Genomic DNA, 20393 nt, shown 5'->3' with positions numbered 1-20393 from the left:
CAGAAGGAGCTGACAGTCACCTGGTTCTGTTGCTGCCCTTCTGCTCCTCCATATCTGTTCACCCTCTCAGAGGTCCAACCTGCTCTATCCCACTGCCGTGCCCATCACATCACTACCAGCCCCCCATGCGTTTGTGATTTTGCCACGCATGGGACCTGTCTCCTCTACTCCTTGCGTGGCCGTCAAGTGAAACCGGGACCTAAAAATCCCAATGTCCTCCAGACCCTTAGAGGTGGGCAATTAATAGAGATGTCTGTGGACCCCAGGCGCATCACGTGTGCAGCTGTTGTGGGCATTTGGAGGTGGTGAGCATTGGGAAGTCACCGCGAGCGTGTCGAATGGCTTCTCCCTTTGCGCAACCTCCCAATGACTCTGTTTACCAGCCTGTAAAAGAGAGGGAAGGACAGGCGTGGTGCCTGCGCCCAGGATTGCAAAGCACTACTACAAGATGCTCAGGATTTTTCTGCATCGCTAAAGTGGTGGGGATTAGGGACAGATCAGGGTTTATTAGGGATGTGTGGTCAGCTACAGCAGTGCCTGGTCTTTCATGTAATGGCATGTCATGGACTGTCCCTCCTATCACCTCCTCCTTCTCCAGGGCACATCTATACACCAATGTTCCCAGTGAAGAGGGGATATAATTGTCTCTCATCACTATCTGTGTCATGAAGTTTGACCAATGGATTGCATGATTACCTGGGGATTCTGCGGCTGCCCCCTTGGCTGATGCCCCGGGCAGTCTGGGACTTGTATAAAAGAGCTGAGGGCTCTGCCGCCTCTATCCATCTTCCTCCACTGGACTCTCCTCATCAACTAGGTAAGTCCAGCTCCTGGAAGCCTCTTGGGCATCTCTCCCTGCCTCCCTCGATACAGCCCCTTCCCGGCACCTGTGCCTAATCCCTGGTGTGTTTTCCAGGAGTGCTTGCCTGCCTGAAAGATGTCCTGCACCAGCCTGTGCAACACGACCTGTGGGGTGGCCGCCCCAGCCCCACTGGCTGACACTTGCAATGAGCCCTGTGTGCGGCAGTGCCCCGACTCCACGGTGGTGATCCAGCCCCCGGCCTCGGTGGTCACCTTCCCCGGGCCCATCCTCAGCTCCTTCCCGCAGCAAAGCGTTGTTGGCTCAGCGGGAGTGCCTGGTGTTGGATCTGGCTACGGTGGCAGTTTTGGAGGCCGTGGTGGTTTTGGAGGCTATGGTGGCTGGGGTGGCTATGGAGGCTATGGAGGCCATGGAGGCTGGGGAGGCTATGGAGGCTGGGGGGGTTATGGGGGCTATGGAGGCTATGGGGGCTGTGGATATGGCGGCTGGGGCCGAGGCTCTGGGTACCTTCGTGGCAACTGCGGTTCCTGCTAAGCCCCACACTGGGTCCAGGTACCTATGAAAGAGGCCTCCGAAAAGTCCCTGGCACATCCCAACAGGATGCTCTATGAATGGACATCGATTTGGACTGCTGGGCGCCAGAGCTTGGATGCCTCGTGCCTGCCTGGGGCCCAACTCTGCCCCAACTCCTGCCCTGCTTAAGCATCCCTTCAGGACTCATTGCTTCCTGATGATTAGGGCCCACTCTGGGTGCCTTCTCCTGTAGCACGGCTGATGCTTGTTGTACTGTGTCCTCTGACAGGAAAGAGGCAAAGGCCCTGGCCAGGGCCCTGCTCTTCTCTCAACTCTCTCCTCCTCTGAAACTGCAATAAAAGATGTGTTGCATCACAATGTTGACCCATGTTTTTTCTTCACCCTTCCTACTTCTTTCCCACTTCCCCAAAAGCTGAGGACGTGCAGGTGTGGGCTGCTTGAATCTCCAACAGTAGTAGTAGGAATCTTCACATCTTACCTTCCCCACAAGGCTGTTTCAGTCTCTGTCCATCCCCATGTGTGGTCAGGTCCCTCTGCACCGACACTCGGCCATCCACCAGGTACTGGCTCATGTGGTGTCCCCTATGTGTCTGCTGCGGACACGGTGGTGGAGGGGTGTTCTGGTGACCCCACCATGACTGCTGTGGCTGCATCCTTTCGAAGGGGTGTGGCAGTGTGAGCTACTGTGTGGGCTGGAGAGTGAGGAAGGGCAGCAAAGGGCCAGCGAAGTCTGGTCCAGACCAGTGGGAAGCTCTCCTCTCGTTCCTAGGCAGATCTGTGTCCACAGATGGTGGGGTGGGTGAACACAGGAAATGGCAGGAAGAGCTTCTGCTCAAGCAGTGTGGGCAAGGGGGGCAAGATTTGCTTCAGGAAACATTGTAACATGGAGGAAACGAGGACGAAGAAGTATTAGAGGGTGCAGGAAGGTGGAGTGTTTGGAAGCATGGAATTTGTGGAGGCGCTGGGTGTTGCTCACCCTCTCTCTCACCTATCAACTGTGGCCTCCCATGTGACTCTGACCTGGGCATTTGCCATGTGAGTGTCTCCATTGGCACTCCAATCCCTGCAGCCCCGGGGGGAAAAGCGGCCCATGGGTAATGGTCAGAGTGGGCGGCAAACCCCTGTGGGGCCCAGCAGGTCTTCTTGTGCTGCAGAGGACAGGAGCCCAAAGTGGGGAGAAGACAGGGAGGGCAAAGAGGGAGAAGCTTTTGCTGAAGGAGTCCTCTACTGCAGGCAAAAGGCTCATGAAGGGATTTGTCTCCAAGGGCAGGCAGGAGGAAGAGGAGCAGCTCTCATACACAGCTCTCAGGAGACCTTGGGTCGGTCATGGCTGGGATGGCCCATGCAGCCAAGGCTGCCGCTTGAGGTATGGAAGAAGGGGATTGAGTGCACCTTCAGCAAGTTCACTGACGACACCGAGCTGTGTGGTGCCGCCAACACACTGGAGAGAAGGGATGCCATCCAGAGGGACCTGGACAGGCTGGAGAGTTGGGTCTGTGGGAACCTCATGAAGTCCAACAAGGCCAAGTACAAGGTCCCGCCCATGGGTCGGGTCTATCCCAAGCACAAATCCAGTCTGGGTGAGGAGTGGATTGAGAACAGCCCTGCAGAGAAGGACTTGAGTGTATTAGTGATTGGAAAACTGAGCCAGAAATGTGCACTCGCAGCCCAGAAAGCCAATCGTGTCCTAGGGTGCATCAAGAGAAATGTGGCCAGCAAGTTGAGGGAGGGCATTGTCGCCCTCTAGCCGGCTCTTGTGAGACCCCAACTGCAGTGGTGTGTCAAGCTCTTGGGACCCCAATATCAGAAGGACACAGACCTGCTGAACTGGGTGCAGAGGAGGCCACGAAGATGATAAGGGTGTTAGCGTACCTCCCTCATGAGGACAGGCTGAGAGAGTTGGGGGTGTTCAGCTGGAGAAGAGAAGGCTCCAGGGAGACCTTAGAGCAGCCTCCCAGCACTTAAAGGAGCTATAGTAAAGCTGATATGGGACTCTTTATCAGGGGTGTAGGGATAGGATGAGGGGTGATGGTTTTAAACTGACAGAGGGTAGGTTTAGATTAGATCTAAGGAAGAAATTCTTCCCTGTGAGGGTGGTGAGACAGTAGCACAGGTTGCCCAGAGAAACTGTGGCTGCCCCCTCCCTGGAAGGGTTCAAGGCCAGGTTGGATGGGGCTGTGGGCAACCTGGGCTAGTGGAAAGTGTCCCTCCCCGTGGCAGGGGGTTTGGGAACTAGAAAGTCCCTTCCAAACCAAACCATGCTCTGATTCTATGATTCTATGAAGGATGAAGAAACAGCATGGGTCAACATTGCGGTGCAACACAGCTTTTATTGAAGTTTGAGGGGAGGAGGGATTGGGGAGAAGAGCAGGGCCCTGGTCAATGGAAGCCAACAACTCCTGGCAGCAGGCAGAACAACAGAGAGCATCAGCCGTGTTGCAGGAGCAGGCACCCAGCACGGGGCTGCGTCATCAGGGGCAGCAATGAGTCCTGAAGTGAAGCTCAAGTGGGGCAGGAGGAAGGCAGAGTGTGGCCCCGAGCAGGCACAAGCTCTGGAGCCCAGCAATGCCAAAGGGATGTCCTTCCTTTGGGCGTCATGTTGGGCAGGATTGCATTCGACTGTGGCCAGAGCAAGTGTGGGGCTTAGCAGGGAGAACAGTTGCCATTGAGGTACCTGTGGCATCCGCCCCAGCCGCCATATCCACAGCCCCCATAGCCTCCCCAGCCTCCATACCCTCCATAGCCTCCATAGCCTCCCCAGCCTCCATAGCCTCTGTGGCCTCCCCAGCCACCATAGCCTCCATAGCCCCCATAGCCTCCAAAACCACCACGGCCTCCAAAACTGCCGCCGTAGCCCGATCCAACGCCGGGCACTCCCGCTGAGCCAACAGCGCTATGCTGTGGGAAGGAGCTGAGGATGGGCCCGGGGAAGGTGACCACCGAGGCCGGAGGCTGGATCACCACCGTGGAGTCGGGGCACTGCCGCACGCAGGGCTCATTGCAAGTGTCAGCCAGTGGGGCTGGGGCAGCCACCCCACAGGTCGTGTTGCACAGGCTGGAGCAGGACATCCTTTTCTTTGTTAGGTAATGCTGCAAGACAAGGCAGAGCTACAGCTCAGTGCAAGGCCAGATCCCAAATCCTTCCTGGCTCTCTCAGACTTCACACCTGTGTCCTAGGACAAGCTCTGGATCATCTCAGGCACTCAGAGCAAAAACACATTCCAGAGCTGAAATGCTGGTTTGGACCCCTTGCCTCCCCTCATGCTCCCTGCTTCCTCCTCGCCCACGGGAGTGAGAAAAAACTCCCTCAGTCAAAGCAGATGGAAAATCACCAAGCTCCTAAAGGACTTCAGTCCATTGGTACACTCAGGCATTGTACCTACAAGTTTAGATTTCCATCCTTTCCACAGCTCTCAAACAGCACCATTAAACCCTACCACTGCACTATGAACGCGCGGTGCAGCAAACAGCAAGAGATACCGTGAGAAACCACTACTGAGGAAGGGAATTCTTGGACTTACCAAAATGATCAGGAGATTCAAGTGGAGGAAGATGGATAGAAGGCTGCAAAGTCCTCAGCTCTTTTATACATGTCCCAGACTGTCCGGGTGAAAAGCCAAGGGGGCGGTTACAAAAAACTCCATGAAATTATGAATTGAGGCAGACAAGCTTCATGACACAGAGAGTGATGAGAGACAATTTTATCCCTCCTCATGGGGGACACTGGCGTGCAAACACACCCTTGAGAAGAAAGAGGTGATGGGAGGGGAATGATATTACATGAAAGACAGAGGACTGCTGTAGCTGAATCCGCAGCACCAATAAACCTTGATCTGTCCCTAATCCCTCACTTTGCTTACCTGGAAGAATCTGGGGCAACTTGCAGAAGATTGCTGTGCCCAACCACGCCACACTCAGCAGCAGTCCAGACACGCGACCAGAGCCAGCAGTGCCGAACGTGCCGTTGCCTGTGGGGAGCGTGGCCACGTGCAGCCTGGCTCTCTAGGGGTGCTTGACCAGCATCTCCTGGCACAGCCCTCAGTACACAGCTGAGTAATCAAGTCCCTCCAGAGAGGGGTCAGGCAGGACCATGTTCACAGACGTGAGGCAGAAGGAGCTGACAGTCACCTGGTTCTGTTGCTGCCCTTCTGCTCCTCCATATCTGTTCACCCTCTCAGAGGTCTAACCTGCTCTATCCCACTGCCGTGCCCATCACGTCTCTACCAGCCCCCCATGCATTTGTGATTTTGCCATGCATGGGACCTGTCTCCTCTACTCCTTGCGTGGCCGTCAAGTGAAACCGGGACCTAAAAATCCCAATGTCCTCCAGACCCTTAGAGGTGGGCAGTTAATAGAGATGTCTGTGGACCCCAGGCGCATCAGGTGTGCAGCTGTTGTGGGCATTTGGAGGCGGTGAGCATTGGGAAGTCACCGTGAGCGTGTCGAATGGCTTCTCCCTTTACGCAATGTCCCAATGTCTCTGTTTACCAGCCTGTAAAAGAGAGGGAAGGACAGGCGTGATGCCTGCGCCCAGGATTGCAAAGCACTTCTGCAAGATGCTCAGGATTTTTCTGCGTCGCTAAAGTGGAGGGGATTAGGGACAGATCAGGGTTTATTAGGGATGTGTGGTCAGCTACAGCAGTGCCTGGTCTTTCATGTAATGGCATGTCATGGACTGTCCCTCCCATAACTTCCTCCTTCTCCAGGGCACATCTATACACCAATGTGCCCAGTAAAGTGGGATATAATTGTCTCTCATCACTATCTGTGACATGAAGCTTGACCAGTGGATTGCATGATTACCTGGGGATTCTGCGGCTGCCCCCTTGGCTGATGCCCCGGGCAGTCTGGGACATGTATAAAAGAGCTGAGGGCTCTGCAGCCCTCTATCCATCTTCTTCCACTGGACTCTCCTCATCAACTAGGTAAGTCCAGCTCTTGGAAGCCTCTTGGGCATCTCTCCCTGCCTCCCTCAATACAGCCCCTTGCTGGCACCCTTGCCTATTCCTAGGTGTGTTTTCCAGGAGTGCTTCCCTGCCTGAAAGATGTCCTGCTCCAGCCTGTGCAACACAACCTGTGGGGTGGCCGCCCCAGCCCCACTGGCTGACACTTGCAATGAGCCCTGCGTGCGGCAGTGCCCCGACTCCACGGTGGTGATCCAGCCCCCGGCCTCAGTGGTCACCTTCCCTGGGCCCATCCTCAGCTCCTTCCCACAGCATAGCGCTGTTGGCTCAGCGGGAGTGCCCGGCGTTGGATCGGGCTACGGCGGCAGTTTTGGAGGCCGTGGTGGTTTTGGAGGCTATGGGGGCTATGGAGGCTATGGTGGCTGGGGAGGCCACAGAGGCTATGGAGGCTGGGGAGGCTATGGAGGCTATGGAGGGTATGGAGGCTGGGGAGGCTATGGGGGCTGTGGATATGGCGGCTGGGGCGGATGCCACAGGTACCTCAATGGCAACTGTTCTCCCTGCTAAGCCCCACACTTGCTCTGGCCACAGTCGAATGCAATCCTGCCCAACATGACGCCCAAAGGAAGGACATCCCTTTGGCATTGCTGGGCTCCAGAGCTTGTGCCTGCTCGGGGCCACACTCTGCCTTCCTCCTGCCCCACTTGAGCTTCACTTCAGGACTCATTGCTGCCCCTGATGACGCAGCCCCGTGCTGGGTGCCTGCTCCTGCAACACGGCTGATGCTCTCTGTTGTTCTGCCTGCTGCCAGGAGTTGTTGGCTTCCATTGACCAGGGCCCTGCTCTTCTCCCCAATCCCTCCTCCCCTCAAACTTCAATAAAAGCTGTGTTGCACCGCAATGTTGACCCATGCTGTTTCTTCATCCTTCATAGAATCATAGAATCAGAGCATGGTTTGGTTTGGAAGGGACTTTCTAGTTCCCAAACCCCCTGCCACGGGGAGGGACACTTTCCACTAGCCCAGGTTGCCCACAGCCCCATCCAACCTGGCCTTGAACCCTTCCAGGGAGGGGGCAGCCACAGTTTCTCTGGGCAACCTGTGCTACTGTCTCACCACCCTCACAGGGAAGAATTTCTTCCTTAGATCTAATCTAAACCTACCCTCTGTCAGTTTAAAACCATCACCCCTCATCCTATCCCTACACCCCTGATAAAGAGTCCCATATCAGCTTTACTATAGCTCCTTTAAGTGCTGGGAGGCTGCTCTAAGGTCTCCCTGGAGCCTTCTCTTCTCCAGCTGAACACCCCCAACTCTCTCAGCCTGTCCTCATGAGGGAGGTACGCTAACACCCTTATCATCTTCGTGGCCTCCTCTGCACCCAGTTCAGCAGGTCTGTGTCCTTCTGATATTGGGGTCCCAAGAGCTTGACACACCACTGCAGTTGGGGTCTCACAAGAGCCGGCTAGAGGGCGACAATGCCCTCCCTCAACTTGCTGGCCACATTTCTCTTGATGCACCCTAGGACACGATTGGCTTTCTGGGCTGCGAGTGCACATTTCTGGCTCAGTTTTCCAATCACTAATACACTCAAGTCCTTCTCTGCAGGGCTGTTCTCAATCCACTCCTCACCCAGACTGGATTTGTGCTTGGGATAGACCCGACCCATGGGCGGGACCTTGTACTTGGCCTTGTTGGACTTCATGAGGTTCCCACAGACCCAACTCTCCAGCCTGTCCAGGTCCCTCTGGATGGCATCCCTTCTCTCCAGTGTGTTGGCGGCACCACACAGCTCGGTGTCGTCAGTGAACTTGCTGAAGGTGCACTCAATCCCCTTCTTCCATACCTCAAGCGGCAGCCTTGGCTGCATGGGCCATCCCAGCCATGACCGACCCAAGGTCTCCTGAGAGCTGTGTATGAGAGCTGCTCCTCTTCCTCCTGCCTGCCCTTGGAGACAAATCCCTTCATGAGCCTTTTGCCTGCAGTAGAGGACTCCTTCAGCAAAAGCTTCTCCCTCTTTGCCCTCCCTGTCTTCTCCCCACTTTGGGCTCCTGTCCTCTGCAGCACAAGAAGACCTGCTGGGCCCCACAGGGGTTTGCCGCCCACTCTGACCATTACCCATGGGCTGCTTTTCCCCCCCGGGCTGCAGGGATTGGAGTGCCAATGGAGACACTCACATGGCAAACACCCAGGTCAGAGCCACGTGGAAGAGAGAGGGTGAGCAACACCCAGCACCTTCCCAAATGCCATGCCTCCATCCCCTCTACATTCCTTCACCCCTACACTAACTCCGTCCCCTCGTTATCCTTCATTTTCCTGTGCCCCTTATACAACGTTTGGCCCCATCTTACCCCCACTGCTTGAGTAGAAGCTCTTCCTGCCATTCACTGTGTTCACCCACCCCACCACCTGTGAAAATGGCTCTGTCCAAGAATGACTAGATAGATTCCCACAGCCCACTGGTCTGGACCAGACTTCGCTGGCCCTTTGCTGCCCTTCCTCACTCTCCAGCCCACACAGTAGCTCACACTGCCACACCCCTTCGAAAGCACGCAGCCACAGCGGCCATGGTAGGGTCACCAGAACACCCCTCCACCACCGTGCCTGCAGCAGACACATAGGGGACACCACATGAGCCAGGACTTGGTGGATGGCCTAGAGTCTGTGCAGAGGGACCTGACCACACATGGGGATAGGCAGAGACTGAAACAGCCTTGTGGGGAAGGTAAGATGTGAAGATTCCTACTACTACTGTTGGAGATTCAAGCAGCCCAGACCAACACGCCCTCAGCTTTTGGGGAAGTGGGAAGGAAGCAAGAAGGGTGAAGAAAAAACATGGGTCAACATTGTGATGCAACACATCTTTTATTGCAGTTTCAGAGGAGGAGAGAGTTGGGAGAAGAGCAGGGCCCTGGCCAGGGCCTTTGCCTCTTTCCTGTCAGAGGACACAGTACAACAAGCATCAGCCGTGCTACAGGAGAAGACACCCAGAGTGGGCCCTAATCATCAGGAAGCAATGAGTCTTGAAGGGATGCTTAAGCAGGGCAGGAGTTGGGGCAGAGTTGGGCCCCAGGCAGGCATGAGGCATCCAAGCTCTGGAAATTAGCATTGCCAAAGGAATGTCCTTTCACATAGCATCCTGTTTAGGAAGTGTGAGGACCTTTTCTGGAGCCCTCCTTCGTCTACTCCCAGATAGGGTGTGCAGGTTAGCAGGAACCACAGCTGCCATGAAGATACCCATAGCCTCGGCCCCAGCCGCCATATCCACAGCCCCCATAGCCTCCATAGCCCCCATAACCCCCAGAGCCTCCATAGCCTCCCCAACCACCATAGCCTCCATAGCCACCCCAGCCACCATAGCCTCCAAAACCACCACGGCCTCCAAAACTGCCACCGTAGCCAGATCCAACGCCAGGAACTCCCGCTGAGCCAACAACGCTTTGCTGTGGGAAGGAGCTGAGGATGGGCCCAGGGAAGGTGACCACCGAGGCCGGGGGCTGGATCACCACCGTGGAGTCGGGGCACTGCCGCACACAGGGCTCATTGCAAGTGTCAGCCAGTGGGGCTGGGGCGGCCACCCCACAGGACGTGTTGCACAGGCTGGAGCAGGACATCTTTCAGGCAGAGAAGCACTCCTGGAAAACACACCTAGGAATAGGCAAGGGTGCCAGCAAGGGGCTGTATTGAGGGAGGCAGGGAGAGATGCCCAAGAGGCTTCCAAGAGCTGGACTTACCTAGTTGATGAGGAGAGTCCAGTGGAGGAAGATGGATAGAGGCTGCAGAGCCCTCAACTCTTTTATACACATCCCAGAGTGCCCAGGACATCAGCCAAGGGGGCGGTGGTGGAAATCCCAGGTAATCATGAAAACCGGTGGACAGGCTTTCTGACAGAAATAGTGATATGGGACAATTACATGCTTCCACACTGGGGACACTGACATCTAAATGCACCCTGGAGAAGAAAGAAGTGATGGGAGGGGAATGTTATTACATGAAACTCAAAGTGCTGCTATAGCTGATCCTGCGGCACCAATAAACATAATCCCTCACTTTGCTTACCTGGAGGAATCTGGGGCATCTTGCAGAAGATTGCTGTGCCCAACCACGCCACACTCAGCAGCACTCCAGACACGCGACCAGAGCCAGCAGTGCCGAGAGTGCCAGTGCCTGTGGGGAGCGTGGCCACGTGCAGCCTGGCCCTCTACGGGGACTCAGCCAGCATCTCCTGGCACAGCCCTCAGTACACAGCTGAGTAATCAAGTCCCTCCAGAGAGGGGTCAGGCAGGACCATGATCACAGACGTGAGGCAGAAGGAGCTGACAGTCACCTGGTTCTGTTGCTGCCCTTCTGCTCCTCCATATCTGTTCACCCTCTCAGAGGTCCAACCTGCTCTATCCCACTGCCGTGCCCATCACGTCTCTACCAGCCCCCCATGCATTTGTGATTTTGCCATGCATGGGACCTGTCTCCTCTACTCCTTGCGTGGCCGTCAAGTGAAACTGGGACCTAAAAATCCCAATGTCCTCCAGACCCTTAGAGGTGGGCAATTAATAGAGATGTCTGTGGACCCCAGGCGCATCAGGTGTGCAGCTGTTGTGGGCATTTGGAGGCGGTGAGCATTGGGAAGTCACCGCGAGTGTGTCGAATGGCTTCTCCCTTTACGCAACCTCCCAATGTCTCTGTTTACCAGCCTGTAAAAGAGAGGGAAGGACAGGCGTGATGCCTGCGCCCAGGATTGCAAAGCACTTCTGCAAGATGCTCAGGATTTTTCTGCGTCGCTAAAGTGGAGGGGATTAGGGACAGATCAGGGTTTATTAGGGATGTGTGGTCAGCTACAGCAGTGCCTGGTCTTTCATGTAATGGCGTGTCATGGACTGTCCCTCCTATCACCTCTTCCTTCTACAGGGCACATTTGCACACCAATGTGCCCAGTGCAGAGGGGATATAATTGTCTCTCATCACTATCTGTGTCATGAAGCTTGACCAATGGATTGCATGATTATCTGGGGTTTCCGCAACCGCCCCCTTGGCTGATGCCCCGGGCACTCTGGGACATGTATAAAAGAGCTGAGGGCTCTGCAGCCTCTATCCATCTTCCTCCACTGGACTCTCCTCATCAACTGGGTAAGTCCAGCTCTTGGAAGCCTCTTGGGCATCTCTCCCTGCCTCCCTCAATACAGCCTTGCTGGCACCCTTGCCTATTCCTAGGTGTGTTTTCCAGGAGTGCTTCCCTGCCTGAAAGATGTCCTGCTCCAGCCTGTGCAACACAACCTGTGGGGTGGCCGCCCCAGCCCCACTGGCTGACACTTGCAATGAGCCCTGTGTGCGGCAGTGCCCCGACTCCACGGTGGTGATCCAGCCCCCGGCCTCGGTGGTCACCTTCCCTGGGCCCATCCTCAGCTCCTTCCCGCAGCACAGTGTTGTTGGCTCGGCGGGAGTGCCCGGCGTTGGATCAGGCTTCGGCGGCACTTTTGGAGGCCGTGGCTATGGTGGCTGGGGAGGCTATGGAGGCTATGGTGGCTGGGGAGGCCACAGAGGCTATGGTGGCTGGGGAGGCTATGGAGGCTCTGGGGGTTATGGGGGCTATGGAGGCTGGGGAGGTTATGGAGGCTATGGGGGTTGTGGATATGGCGGCTGGGGCGGATTCCACAGGTACCTCAATGGCAACTGTTCTCCCTGCTAAGCCCCACACTTGCTCCGACCAGAGATGAATGCAAGCTTGCCCAACATGACGCCCGAAGGAAGGACATCCCTTTGGCATTGCTGGGCTCCAGAGCTTGTGCCTGCTCGGGGCCACACTCTGCCTTCCTCCTGCCCCACCTCAGCTTCACGTCAGGACTTGCTGCCCCTGATGGTGCAGCCCTGTGCTGGGTGCCTGTTCTTGTGGCACGGCTGATGCTCGCTGTTGCTCTGCCTGCTGCCAGGAGATGTGGGCTGCCCTTGACCAGGGCCCTGCTCTTCTCCCCAATCCCTCCTCCCCTCAAACTGCAATAAAAGCTGTGTTGCATCGCAATGTTGACTCATGCTGTTTCTTCATCCTTCCTAGAATCAGAGTATCAGAGAATGGTTTAGTTCGGAAGGGACTTTAAAGACCTTCTAGTCCAGCTCCCCTGCCATGGGCAGGGTCATCTTCCACTAGCCCAGGCTGCCCGAAGCCCTGTCCAACCATGCCATGAACACTTCCAGGGAGGGGCCAGCCTCATTTTGTCTGGACGTCTGCCAGTGTCTCACCACTCTCACAGGGAAGAATTTCTTCCTTATATCTAATCTAAATCTCTCCTCTTTCAGTATAAAAATGTTACCCTTCACCCTATCCCTACACCCCTGATCAAGAGTCCCTCCCCACCTTTCCTGTAGCCCCCTTAAGTGCTGGGAGGCCACTATAAGGGTTTACTGGAGCCTTCTCTTCCCCAGGCTAAACAACCCCAACTCTCTCAGGACTCTTCATGAGGGAGATGCTCTAACACCCTTATCATCTTCGTGGCCTCCTCTGCACCCACTTGAGCAGGTCTGTGTCATTCTGATATTGGGATCCCAAGAACTCAACACAGCACTACAGTTGGGGTCTCACGAGATCAGGGTAGAGGGGGACAGTGCCTTCCCTCGACCTGCTGGCCACACTTCTCTTGATGCACCCAGAACACGACTGTCTTTCTGGGCTGTGAGTGCACATTGCCGGCTCACAGTCAGTTTTCCACCCACTAATACCCCCAAGTCCTTCTCCACAGGGCTGCTATCAATCCACTCCTCACCCAGACTGGATTTGTGCTTGGGAATGCTCCGACCCATGGGAAGGACCTTGCACTTGGCCTTGATGAATTTCATGAGGTTTCCACAGACCCAACTCTCCAGCTTGTCCAGGTCCCTCTGCATGGCACCCATTCCCTCCAGTGTGTTGGCCGCAGCACACGGCTTGGTGTTGTCAACAAACTTGCTGAATCCCCGTCCTCCATACCCTGTACCCCAAGTGACAGCCTTGGCTACCTGGGCTGTCTCAGCCATATCCAAGCTGGGGTCTCCTGAGGAGCACCTGTGGGAGCTGCCTCACTGCCTCATGCTTGCCCTTGGAGACGCATCCCTCAATCACATATATGCCTGCAGTGGAGGCTATCCTCATCTCCATCAGCAAGAGCTTCTCCCTCTTTGCCGTCCCTGACCTCTCCCCACTTTGGGCCCTCTGCAGCCCAAGAAGACCTGTTGGGCCCCACAGGGAGTTTGCCACCCACTCTGACCATTCCCCAGGGCTCCTGGGATTGGGGTGCCAATGGAGGCACTCACATGGCAAAGGCCCAGGTCAGAGCCACATAGGCGGCCATGGTTGATAAGGGAGGGAAAGGATGACTAATCCCCAGCACCTCCCCAACTGCCATGCCTCCATCCACTTCACCTTCCTGCACCCCTGCATCATCTTCTTGTCCAGGTTTCCTCTATTATCCAGTGTTCCTTATAGCAATTCTGGACCCATCTTGCCCCACTGCTTGAGCAGAAGCTCTTCCTGGCAATTCCCTGTGTCACCCACCCAGTGCATGGGGACACGGCTCTATCCAGGAATGAGAGGACAGCTTCCCACAGCCCGTTGGGGTTGACAAGAATTTGCTGACCTGTTGCTGCGCTTCGTCACTCACCAGCCCACGCAGTAGCCCACACTGCCACAGCCCTTCGAAAGCACCCAGCCGCAGTATCCATGGCGGGGTCACCAGAACCCCCTTCCACCACGGTGCCCTCAGGAGACACACAGGGGACACCACAAGAGCCAGGACATGGTGGATGTCCAAGAGTCCATGCAGGGAGACCTGGCTACATGTGGGGATGGGCAGACATTGATACAGCCTTGAGGGGAAGAGAAATTTTGAAGCTTCCTACCACTACTGTGGGAGATTCAAGCAGCCCAGACCAACATGCACTCAGTCTTAGGGAAGTGGGAAAGAAGCAGGAAGGATGAAGAAAAACCATGGGTCTCTATTGCAATGCAACACAGCTTTTATTGCAGTTTGAGGGGATGAGGGATTTGGGAGAAAAGCAGGGTCCTGGCTAGGGCCTTTCCCTGTTTCTTGGCAGAGGGCAGAGTACAATGAGCATCAGCCATGCCACAGAAGAAGGCCCCTGTTGTGGGCCCTGGTCATCAGGTTGAAACGAGTCCTGAAGAGATGCTCAAGCTGGGGAGCAGGAAGGCAGAGCTGGGTCCCAGGCAGGCACGAGGTATCCAAGCTCTGGAGCCCAGCAGTGCTAGAGGGATCTCCTTCCACAGAGCATTGTGTTGGGATGTGCCAGGGCCTTTTCCGGAGACCTCCATCGTCTGTGCCTGAACGCAGTGTGGGGCTTAGCAGGAACCACAGCTGCCACGGAGGTACCCACGGCCTCGGCCCCAGCCACCATATCCACAACCCCCATAACCTCCATAGCCTCCCCAGCCTCCATAGCCTCCATAGCCCCCATAGCCCCCATAGCCACCAAAACCCCCATAGCCACCATAGCCTCCATAGCCTCCCCAGCCACCATAGCCACGGCCTCCAAAAGTGCCACCGTAGCCAGATCCAACGCCAGGCACTCCTGCCGAGCCAACAGCACTCTGCTGCGGGAAGGAGCTGAGGATGGGCCCGGGGAAGGTGACCACCGAAGCCGGGGGCTGGATCACCACCGTGGAGTCGGGGCACTGCCGCACGCAGGGCTCATTGCAAGTGTCAGCCAGTGGGGCTGGGGCAGCCACCCCACAGGTCGTGTTGCACAGGCTGGAGCAGGACATCCTTTTCTTTGTTAGGTAACGCTGCAAGACAAGGCAGAGCTACGGCTCAGTGCAAGGCCTGATCCCAAATCCCTCCTGGCTCTCTTGCACTTCAAACCTGTGTCCTAGGACAAGCTCTGGATCATCTCAGGCACTCAGAGCAAAAACACATTCCAGAGATGAAATGCTGGTTTGGACCCCTTGCCTCCCCTCATGCTCCCTGCTTCCTCCTCACCCACGGGAGTGAGGAGAAACTCCCTCAGCCACAGCAGATGCAAAATCACCAAGCTCCTAAAGGTCCATTGGTAGACTCAGGGCATCGTACCTACAAGTTTAGATTTCCATCCTTTCCACAGCTCTCAAACAACACCATCACACCCTTCGACTGCACTATGAGAGTGTGGTGGAGCACACAGCAAGAGATACCTTGAGAAACCACTGCTGAGGAAGAAACAAGGGACAGAACACTTGGACTTACCACAGAGATCAGGAGAGTCAAGCACAGGAAGATGGATAGAGGGCTGCAAGCCCTCAGCTCTTTTATACACATACCATACTGCCGGGGCCACCGGCCAAGGGGGCGGTTGTAAAAAAATCCACGTAATTATGAACTGAAGCAAACAAGGTTAATGACTCAGATATTGATGTGAGACAATTACATGCCTCCACACCGAGGACACCTGTATGCAAACGTGTCCTACAGAAGGAAGAGGTGATGGGAGGGACATGTCATTACATGAAAGACAAGGTGCTGCTGTAGCTGAACCCATGGCACCAATAAACCTTGATCTGTCCCTAATCCCTCACTTTGTTTACCTGGAAGAATCTGGGACATTTTGCAGAAGATTGCTGTGCCCAATCATGCCACACTCAGCAGCAGTCCAGCCACACGTGACCAGAGCCAGCAGTGACAAGCGTGCCGTTGCCTGTGGGGAGCGTGGCCACGTGCAGCCTGGCTCTCTGTGGGTGCTCGGACAGGATCTCCTGACACAGTCCTCAGTACACAGCTGAGTAATCAAGTCCCTCCAGAGAGGGCTCACAGACATGAGGTTGAAGGAGCTGACAGTCACCTGGTTCTGTTGCTGCCCTTCTGCTCCTCCATATCTGTTCACCCTCTCAGACGTCAAACCTGCTCTATCCCACTGCCGTGTCCATCACGTCTCTACCAGCCCCCCATGCATTTGTGATTTTGCCATGCATGGGACCTGTCTCCTCTACGCCTTGTGTGGCCGTCAAGTGAAACTGGGACCTAAAAATCCCAATGTCCTCCAGACCCTTAGAGGTGGGCAATTAATAGAGATGTCTGTGGACCCCAGGTGTCGGGGTCACCATTAGCCGGGGTCCTTATTTCTCCGTGCGGGAACAGAAACGACACAACACCAATGTGATGATCAGATCGTCCATCTTTATTTTCCCAATCCTGGTTACATTTATATTCTACTGAGTTCCGTACACGCACTCATCTATCTTCTAATAGGCTACAGGTTTTCTACATGCACTGTTCATGCGCCTCTACAAGCATTTGCATTGGTTAATTGCAATTAGCACGTAAAGCCCAAAACTTGCAAAAAACTCCCTTGTCTCATACCCTGTTTTGCTCAGACTTATGTGCTTTTGCTGACCACAGGTGTTTCTCACTTATCTGCCATCTTGTGTGTTTTTGTCAGCCTTATTTTGCTGCCCTTGTCTTCATCCTTGCGTTCTTCTGCCTGCACTAACTTCCCCCAGCGCGGCCCAGACTCCTACACCCAGGCGCATCAGGTGTGCAGCTGTTGTGGGCATTTGGAGGTGGTGAGCATTGGGAAGTGACCTTGAGCGTGTGGAAAGGCTTCTCCCTTTGCGCAACCTCCCAATGCCTCTGTTTACCAGCCTGTAAAAGAGAGGGAAGGACAGGCGTGATGCCTGCGCCCAGGATTGCAAAGCACTTCTGCAAGATGCTCAGGATTTTTCTGCGTCGCTAAAGTGGAGGGGATTAGGGACAGATCAGGAGATCAGGGATTATTAGAGATGTGCGGTCAGCTACAGCAGTGCCTGGTCTTTCATGTAATGGCGTGTCATGGACTGTCCCACCCATCACCTCTTCCTTCTCCAGGGCGCATTTGCACACCAATGTGCGCAGTGAGGAGGGATATAATTGTCTCTCATCACTATCTGTGTCATGAAGCTTGTCCACTGGATTGCATGATTACCTGGGGATTCTGCCTCCGCCCCCTTGGCTGATGCCCCGGGCACTCTGGGACATGTATAAAAGAGCTGAGGTCTCTGCAGCCCCTCTATCCATCTTCCTCTGCTGGAGTCTCCTCATCAACTGGGTAAGTCCAGCTCTTGGAAGCCTCTTGGGCATCTCTCCCTGCCTCCCTCGATATAGCCCCTTCCCGGCACCCGTGCCTAATTCCTGGTGTGTTTTCCAGGAGTGCTTGCCTGCCTGAAAGATGTCCTGCTCCAGCCTGTGCAACACGACCTGTGGGGTGGCCGCCCCAGCCCCACTGGCTGACACTTGCAATGAGCCCTGTGTGCGGCAGTGCCCCGACTCCACGGTGGTGATCCAGCCCCCGGCCTCGGTGGTCACCTTCCCCGGGCCCATCCTCAGCTCCTTCCCACAGCACAGTGTTGTTGGCTCGGCGGGAGTGCCCGGCGTTGGATCTGGCTTCGGCGGCACTTTTGGAGGCCGTGGCTATGGTGGCTGGGGAGGCTATGGAGGCTATGGTGGCTGGGGAGGCCACAGAGGCTATGGTGGCTGGGGAGGCTATGGAGGCTATGGGGGTTATGGGGGCTATGGAGGCTGGGGAGGTTATGGAGGCTATGGGGGTTGTGGATATGGTGGCTGGGGCGGATTCCACAGGTACCTCAATGGCAACTGTTCTCCCTGCTAAGCCCCACACTTGCTCCGGCCAGAGATGAATGCAAGCTTGCCCAACATGACGCCCGAAGGAAGGACATCCCTTTGGCATTGCTGGGCTCCAGAGCTTGTGCCTGCTCGGGGCCACACTCTGCCTTCCTCCTGCCCCACCTCAGCTTCACGTCAGGACTTGCTGCCCCTGATGGTGCAGCCCTGTGCTGGGTGCCTGTTCTTGTGGCACGGCTGATGCTCGCTGTTGCTCTGCCTGCTGCCAGGAGATGTGGGCTGCCCTTGACCAGGGCCCTGCTCTTCTCCCCAATCCCTCCTCCCCTCAAACTGCAATAAAAGCTGTGTTGCATCGCAATGTTGACTCATGCTGTTTCTTCATCCTTCCTAGAATCAGAGTATCAGAGAATGGTTTAGTTTGGAAGGGACTTTAAAGACCTTCTAGTCCAGCTCCCCTGCCATGGGCAGGGTCATCTTCCACTAGCCCAGGCTGCCCGAAGCCCTGTCCAACCATGCCATGAACACTTCCAGGGAGGGGCCAGCCTCATTTTGTCTGGACGTCTGCCAGTGTCTCACCACTCTCACAGGGAAGAATTTCTTCCTTATATCTAATCTAAATCTCTCCTCTTTCAGTATAAAAATGTTTACCCTTCACCCTATCCCTACACCCCTGATCAAGAGTCCCTCCCCACCTTTCCTGTAGCCCCCTTAAGTGCTGGGAGGCCACTATAAGGGTTTACTGGAGCCTTCTCTTCCCCAGGCTAAACAACCCCAACTCTCTCAGGACTCTTCATGAGGGAGATGCTCTAACACCCTTATCATCTTCGTGGCCTCCTCTGCACCCACTTGAGCAGGTCTGTGTCATTCTGATATTGGGATCCCAAGAACTCAACACAGCACTACAGTTGGGGTCTCACGAGATCAGGGTAGAGAGGGACAGTGCCCTCCCTCGACCTGCTGGCCACACTTCTCTTGATGCACCCAGAACACGACTGTCTTTCTGGGCTGTGAGTGCACATTGCCGGCTCACAGTCAGTTTTCCACCCACTAATACCCCCAAGTCCTTCTCCACAGGGCTACTCTCAATCCACTCCTCACCCAGACTGGATTTGTGCTTGGGAATGCTCCGACCCATGGGAAGGACCTTGCACTTGGCCTTGATGAATTTTATGAGGTTTCCACAGACCCAACTCTCCAGCTTGTCCAGGTCCCTCTGGATGGCACCCGTTCCCTCCAGTGTGTTGGCCGCAGCACACGGCTTGGTGTTGTCAACAAACTTGCTGAATCCCCGTCCTCCATACCCTGTACCCCAAGTGACAGCCTTGGCTACCTGGGCTGTCTCAGCCATATCCAAGCTGGGGTCTCCTGAGGAGCACCTGTGGGAGCTGCCTCACTGCCTCATGCTTGCCCTTGGAGACGCATCCCTCAATCACATATATGCCTGCAGTGGAGGCTATCCTCATCTCCATCAGCAAGAGCTTCTCCCTCTTTGCCGTCCCTGACCTCTCCCCACTTTGGGCCCTCTGCAGCCCAAGAAGACCTGTTGGGCCCCACAGGGAGTTTGCCACCCACTCTGACCATTCCCCAGGGCTCCTGGGATTGGGGTGCCAATGGAGGCACTCACATGGCAAAGGCCCAGGTCAGAGCCACATAGGCGGCCATGGTTGATAAGGGAGGGAAAGGATGACTAATCCCCAGCACCTCCCTAACTGCCATGCCTCCATCCACTTCACCTTCCCGCACCCCTGCATCATCTTCTTGTCCAGGTTTCCTCTATTATCCAGTGTTCCTTATAGCAATTCTGGACCCATCTTGCCCCACTGCTTGAGCAGAAGCTCTTCCTGGCAATTCCCTGTGTCACCCACCCAGTGCATGGGGACACGGCTCTGCCCAGGAATGAAAGGATAGCTTCCCACAAATAGACCAGACTTTGCTGGACCTTTGCGGCCGTTCCTCGCTCACCAGCCCAACCAGTAGCCAACACTACAAAACCCCTTCAAAAGAACACTGACACAGCGGCCATGACGATGTCATCAGAACCCCCTTCCACCACCTCAGCAGAAACACAGGGGACATCACATGAGCCAGGACCTGGTAGATGGCCAAGAGTCCATGCAGGGGGACCTGGCTACATGTGGGGATGGGCAGACATTGATACAGCCTTGAGGGGAAGAGAAATTTTGAAGCTTCCTACCACTACTGTGGGAGATTCAAGCAGCCCAGACCAACATGCACTCAGTCTTAGGGAAGTGGGAAAGAAGCAGGAAGGATGAAGAAAAACCATGGGTCTCTATTGCAATGCAACACAGCTTTTATTGCAGTTTGAGGGGATGAGGGATTTGGGAGAAAAGCAGGGTCCTGGCTAGGGCCTTTCCCTGTTTCTTGGCAGAGGGCAGAGTACAATGAGCATCAGCCATGCCACAGAAGAAGGCCCCTGTTGTGGGCCCTGGTCATCAGGTTGAAACGAGTCCTGAAGAGATGCTCAAGCTGGGGAGCAGGAAGGCAGAGCTGGGCCACAGGCAGGCACGAGGTATCCAAGCTCTGGAGCCCAGCAGTGCTAGAGGGATCTC

At 55.5% G+C, this 20393-nt stretch overlaps 7 protein-coding genes across 9 annotated transcripts; 4 read left to right on the top strand and 3 right to left on the bottom strand.

Annotated features, from left to right (window-relative positions):
* Positions 1-937: 937 nt before the first annotated feature.
* Positions 938-1354, top strand: LOC141916649 (claw keratin-like). The gene has a single exon (XM_074809362.1). It carries the CDS (start codon positions 938-940, stop codon positions 1352-1354), a length of 417 nt encoding a protein of 138 aa, XP_074665463.1.
* A 2643-nt stretch (positions 1355-3997) lies between these two features.
* Positions 3998-4423, bottom strand: LOC141916658 (claw keratin-like). Its single transcript, XM_074809378.1, has one exon. It carries the CDS (start codon positions 4421-4423, stop codon positions 3998-4000), a length of 426 nt encoding a protein of 141 aa, XP_074665479.1.
* A 1976-nt stretch (positions 4424-6399) lies between these two features.
* LOC141916540 (claw keratin-like) lies at positions 6400-6825 on the top strand. Its single transcript, XM_074809162.1, has one exon. It carries the CDS (start codon positions 6400-6402, stop codon positions 6823-6825), a length of 426 nt encoding a protein of 141 aa, XP_074665263.1.
* Positions 6826-9462: 2637 nt separating this feature from the next.
* On the bottom strand, positions 9463-9870 carry LOC141916543 (claw keratin-like). The gene has a single exon (XM_074809164.1). The coding sequence runs from the start codon at positions 9868-9870 to the stop codon at positions 9463-9465; it is 408 nt and encodes a 135-aa protein (XP_074665265.1).
* Positions 9871-11498: 1628 nt separating this feature from the next.
* Positions 11499-11939, top strand: LOC141916539 (claw keratin-like). 2 transcript variants are annotated; one of them, XM_074809161.1, is made up of 2 exons: positions 11499-11775; positions 11812-11939. In XM_074809161.1, exons 1-2 carry the CDS (start codon positions 11499-11501, stop codon positions 11937-11939), a joined length of 405 nt encoding a protein of 134 aa, XP_074665262.1. The 2 variants fall into 2 exon arrangements, with proteins under 2 accessions (XP_074665262.1, XP_074665261.1); XM_074809160.1 differs by having other exon boundaries at positions 11499-11939.
* Positions 11940-14576: 2637 nt separating this feature from the next.
* On the bottom strand, positions 14577-14999 carry LOC141916541 (claw keratin-like). The gene has a single exon (XM_074809163.1). The coding sequence runs from the start codon at positions 14997-14999 to the stop codon at positions 14577-14579; it is 423 nt and encodes a 140-aa protein (XP_074665264.1).
* Positions 15000-17410: 2411 nt separating this feature from the next.
* On the top strand, positions 17411-17851 carry LOC141916654 (claw keratin-like). 2 transcript variants are annotated; one of them, XM_074809373.1, is made up of 2 exons: positions 17411-17687; positions 17724-17851. In XM_074809373.1, exons 1-2 carry the CDS (start codon positions 17411-17413, stop codon positions 17849-17851), a joined length of 405 nt encoding a protein of 134 aa, XP_074665474.1. The 2 variants fall into 2 exon arrangements, with proteins under 2 accessions (XP_074665474.1, XP_074665473.1); XM_074809372.1 differs by having other exon boundaries at positions 17411-17851.
* Positions 17852-20393: the final 2542 nt, after the last annotated feature.

The sequence above is a fragment of the Strix aluco genome, chromosome 30 (genome assembly GCF_031877795.1).
Source record: "Strix aluco isolate bStrAlu1 chromosome 30, bStrAlu1.hap1, whole genome shotgun sequence".
In the NCBI taxonomy this organism is placed as follows: domain Eukaryota; kingdom Metazoa; phylum Chordata; class Aves; order Strigiformes; family Strigidae; genus Strix; species Strix aluco.
The sequence above is the reverse complement of the archived record's forward strand: the minus strand, read 5'-3'. Positions and strand labels throughout refer to the sequence as shown.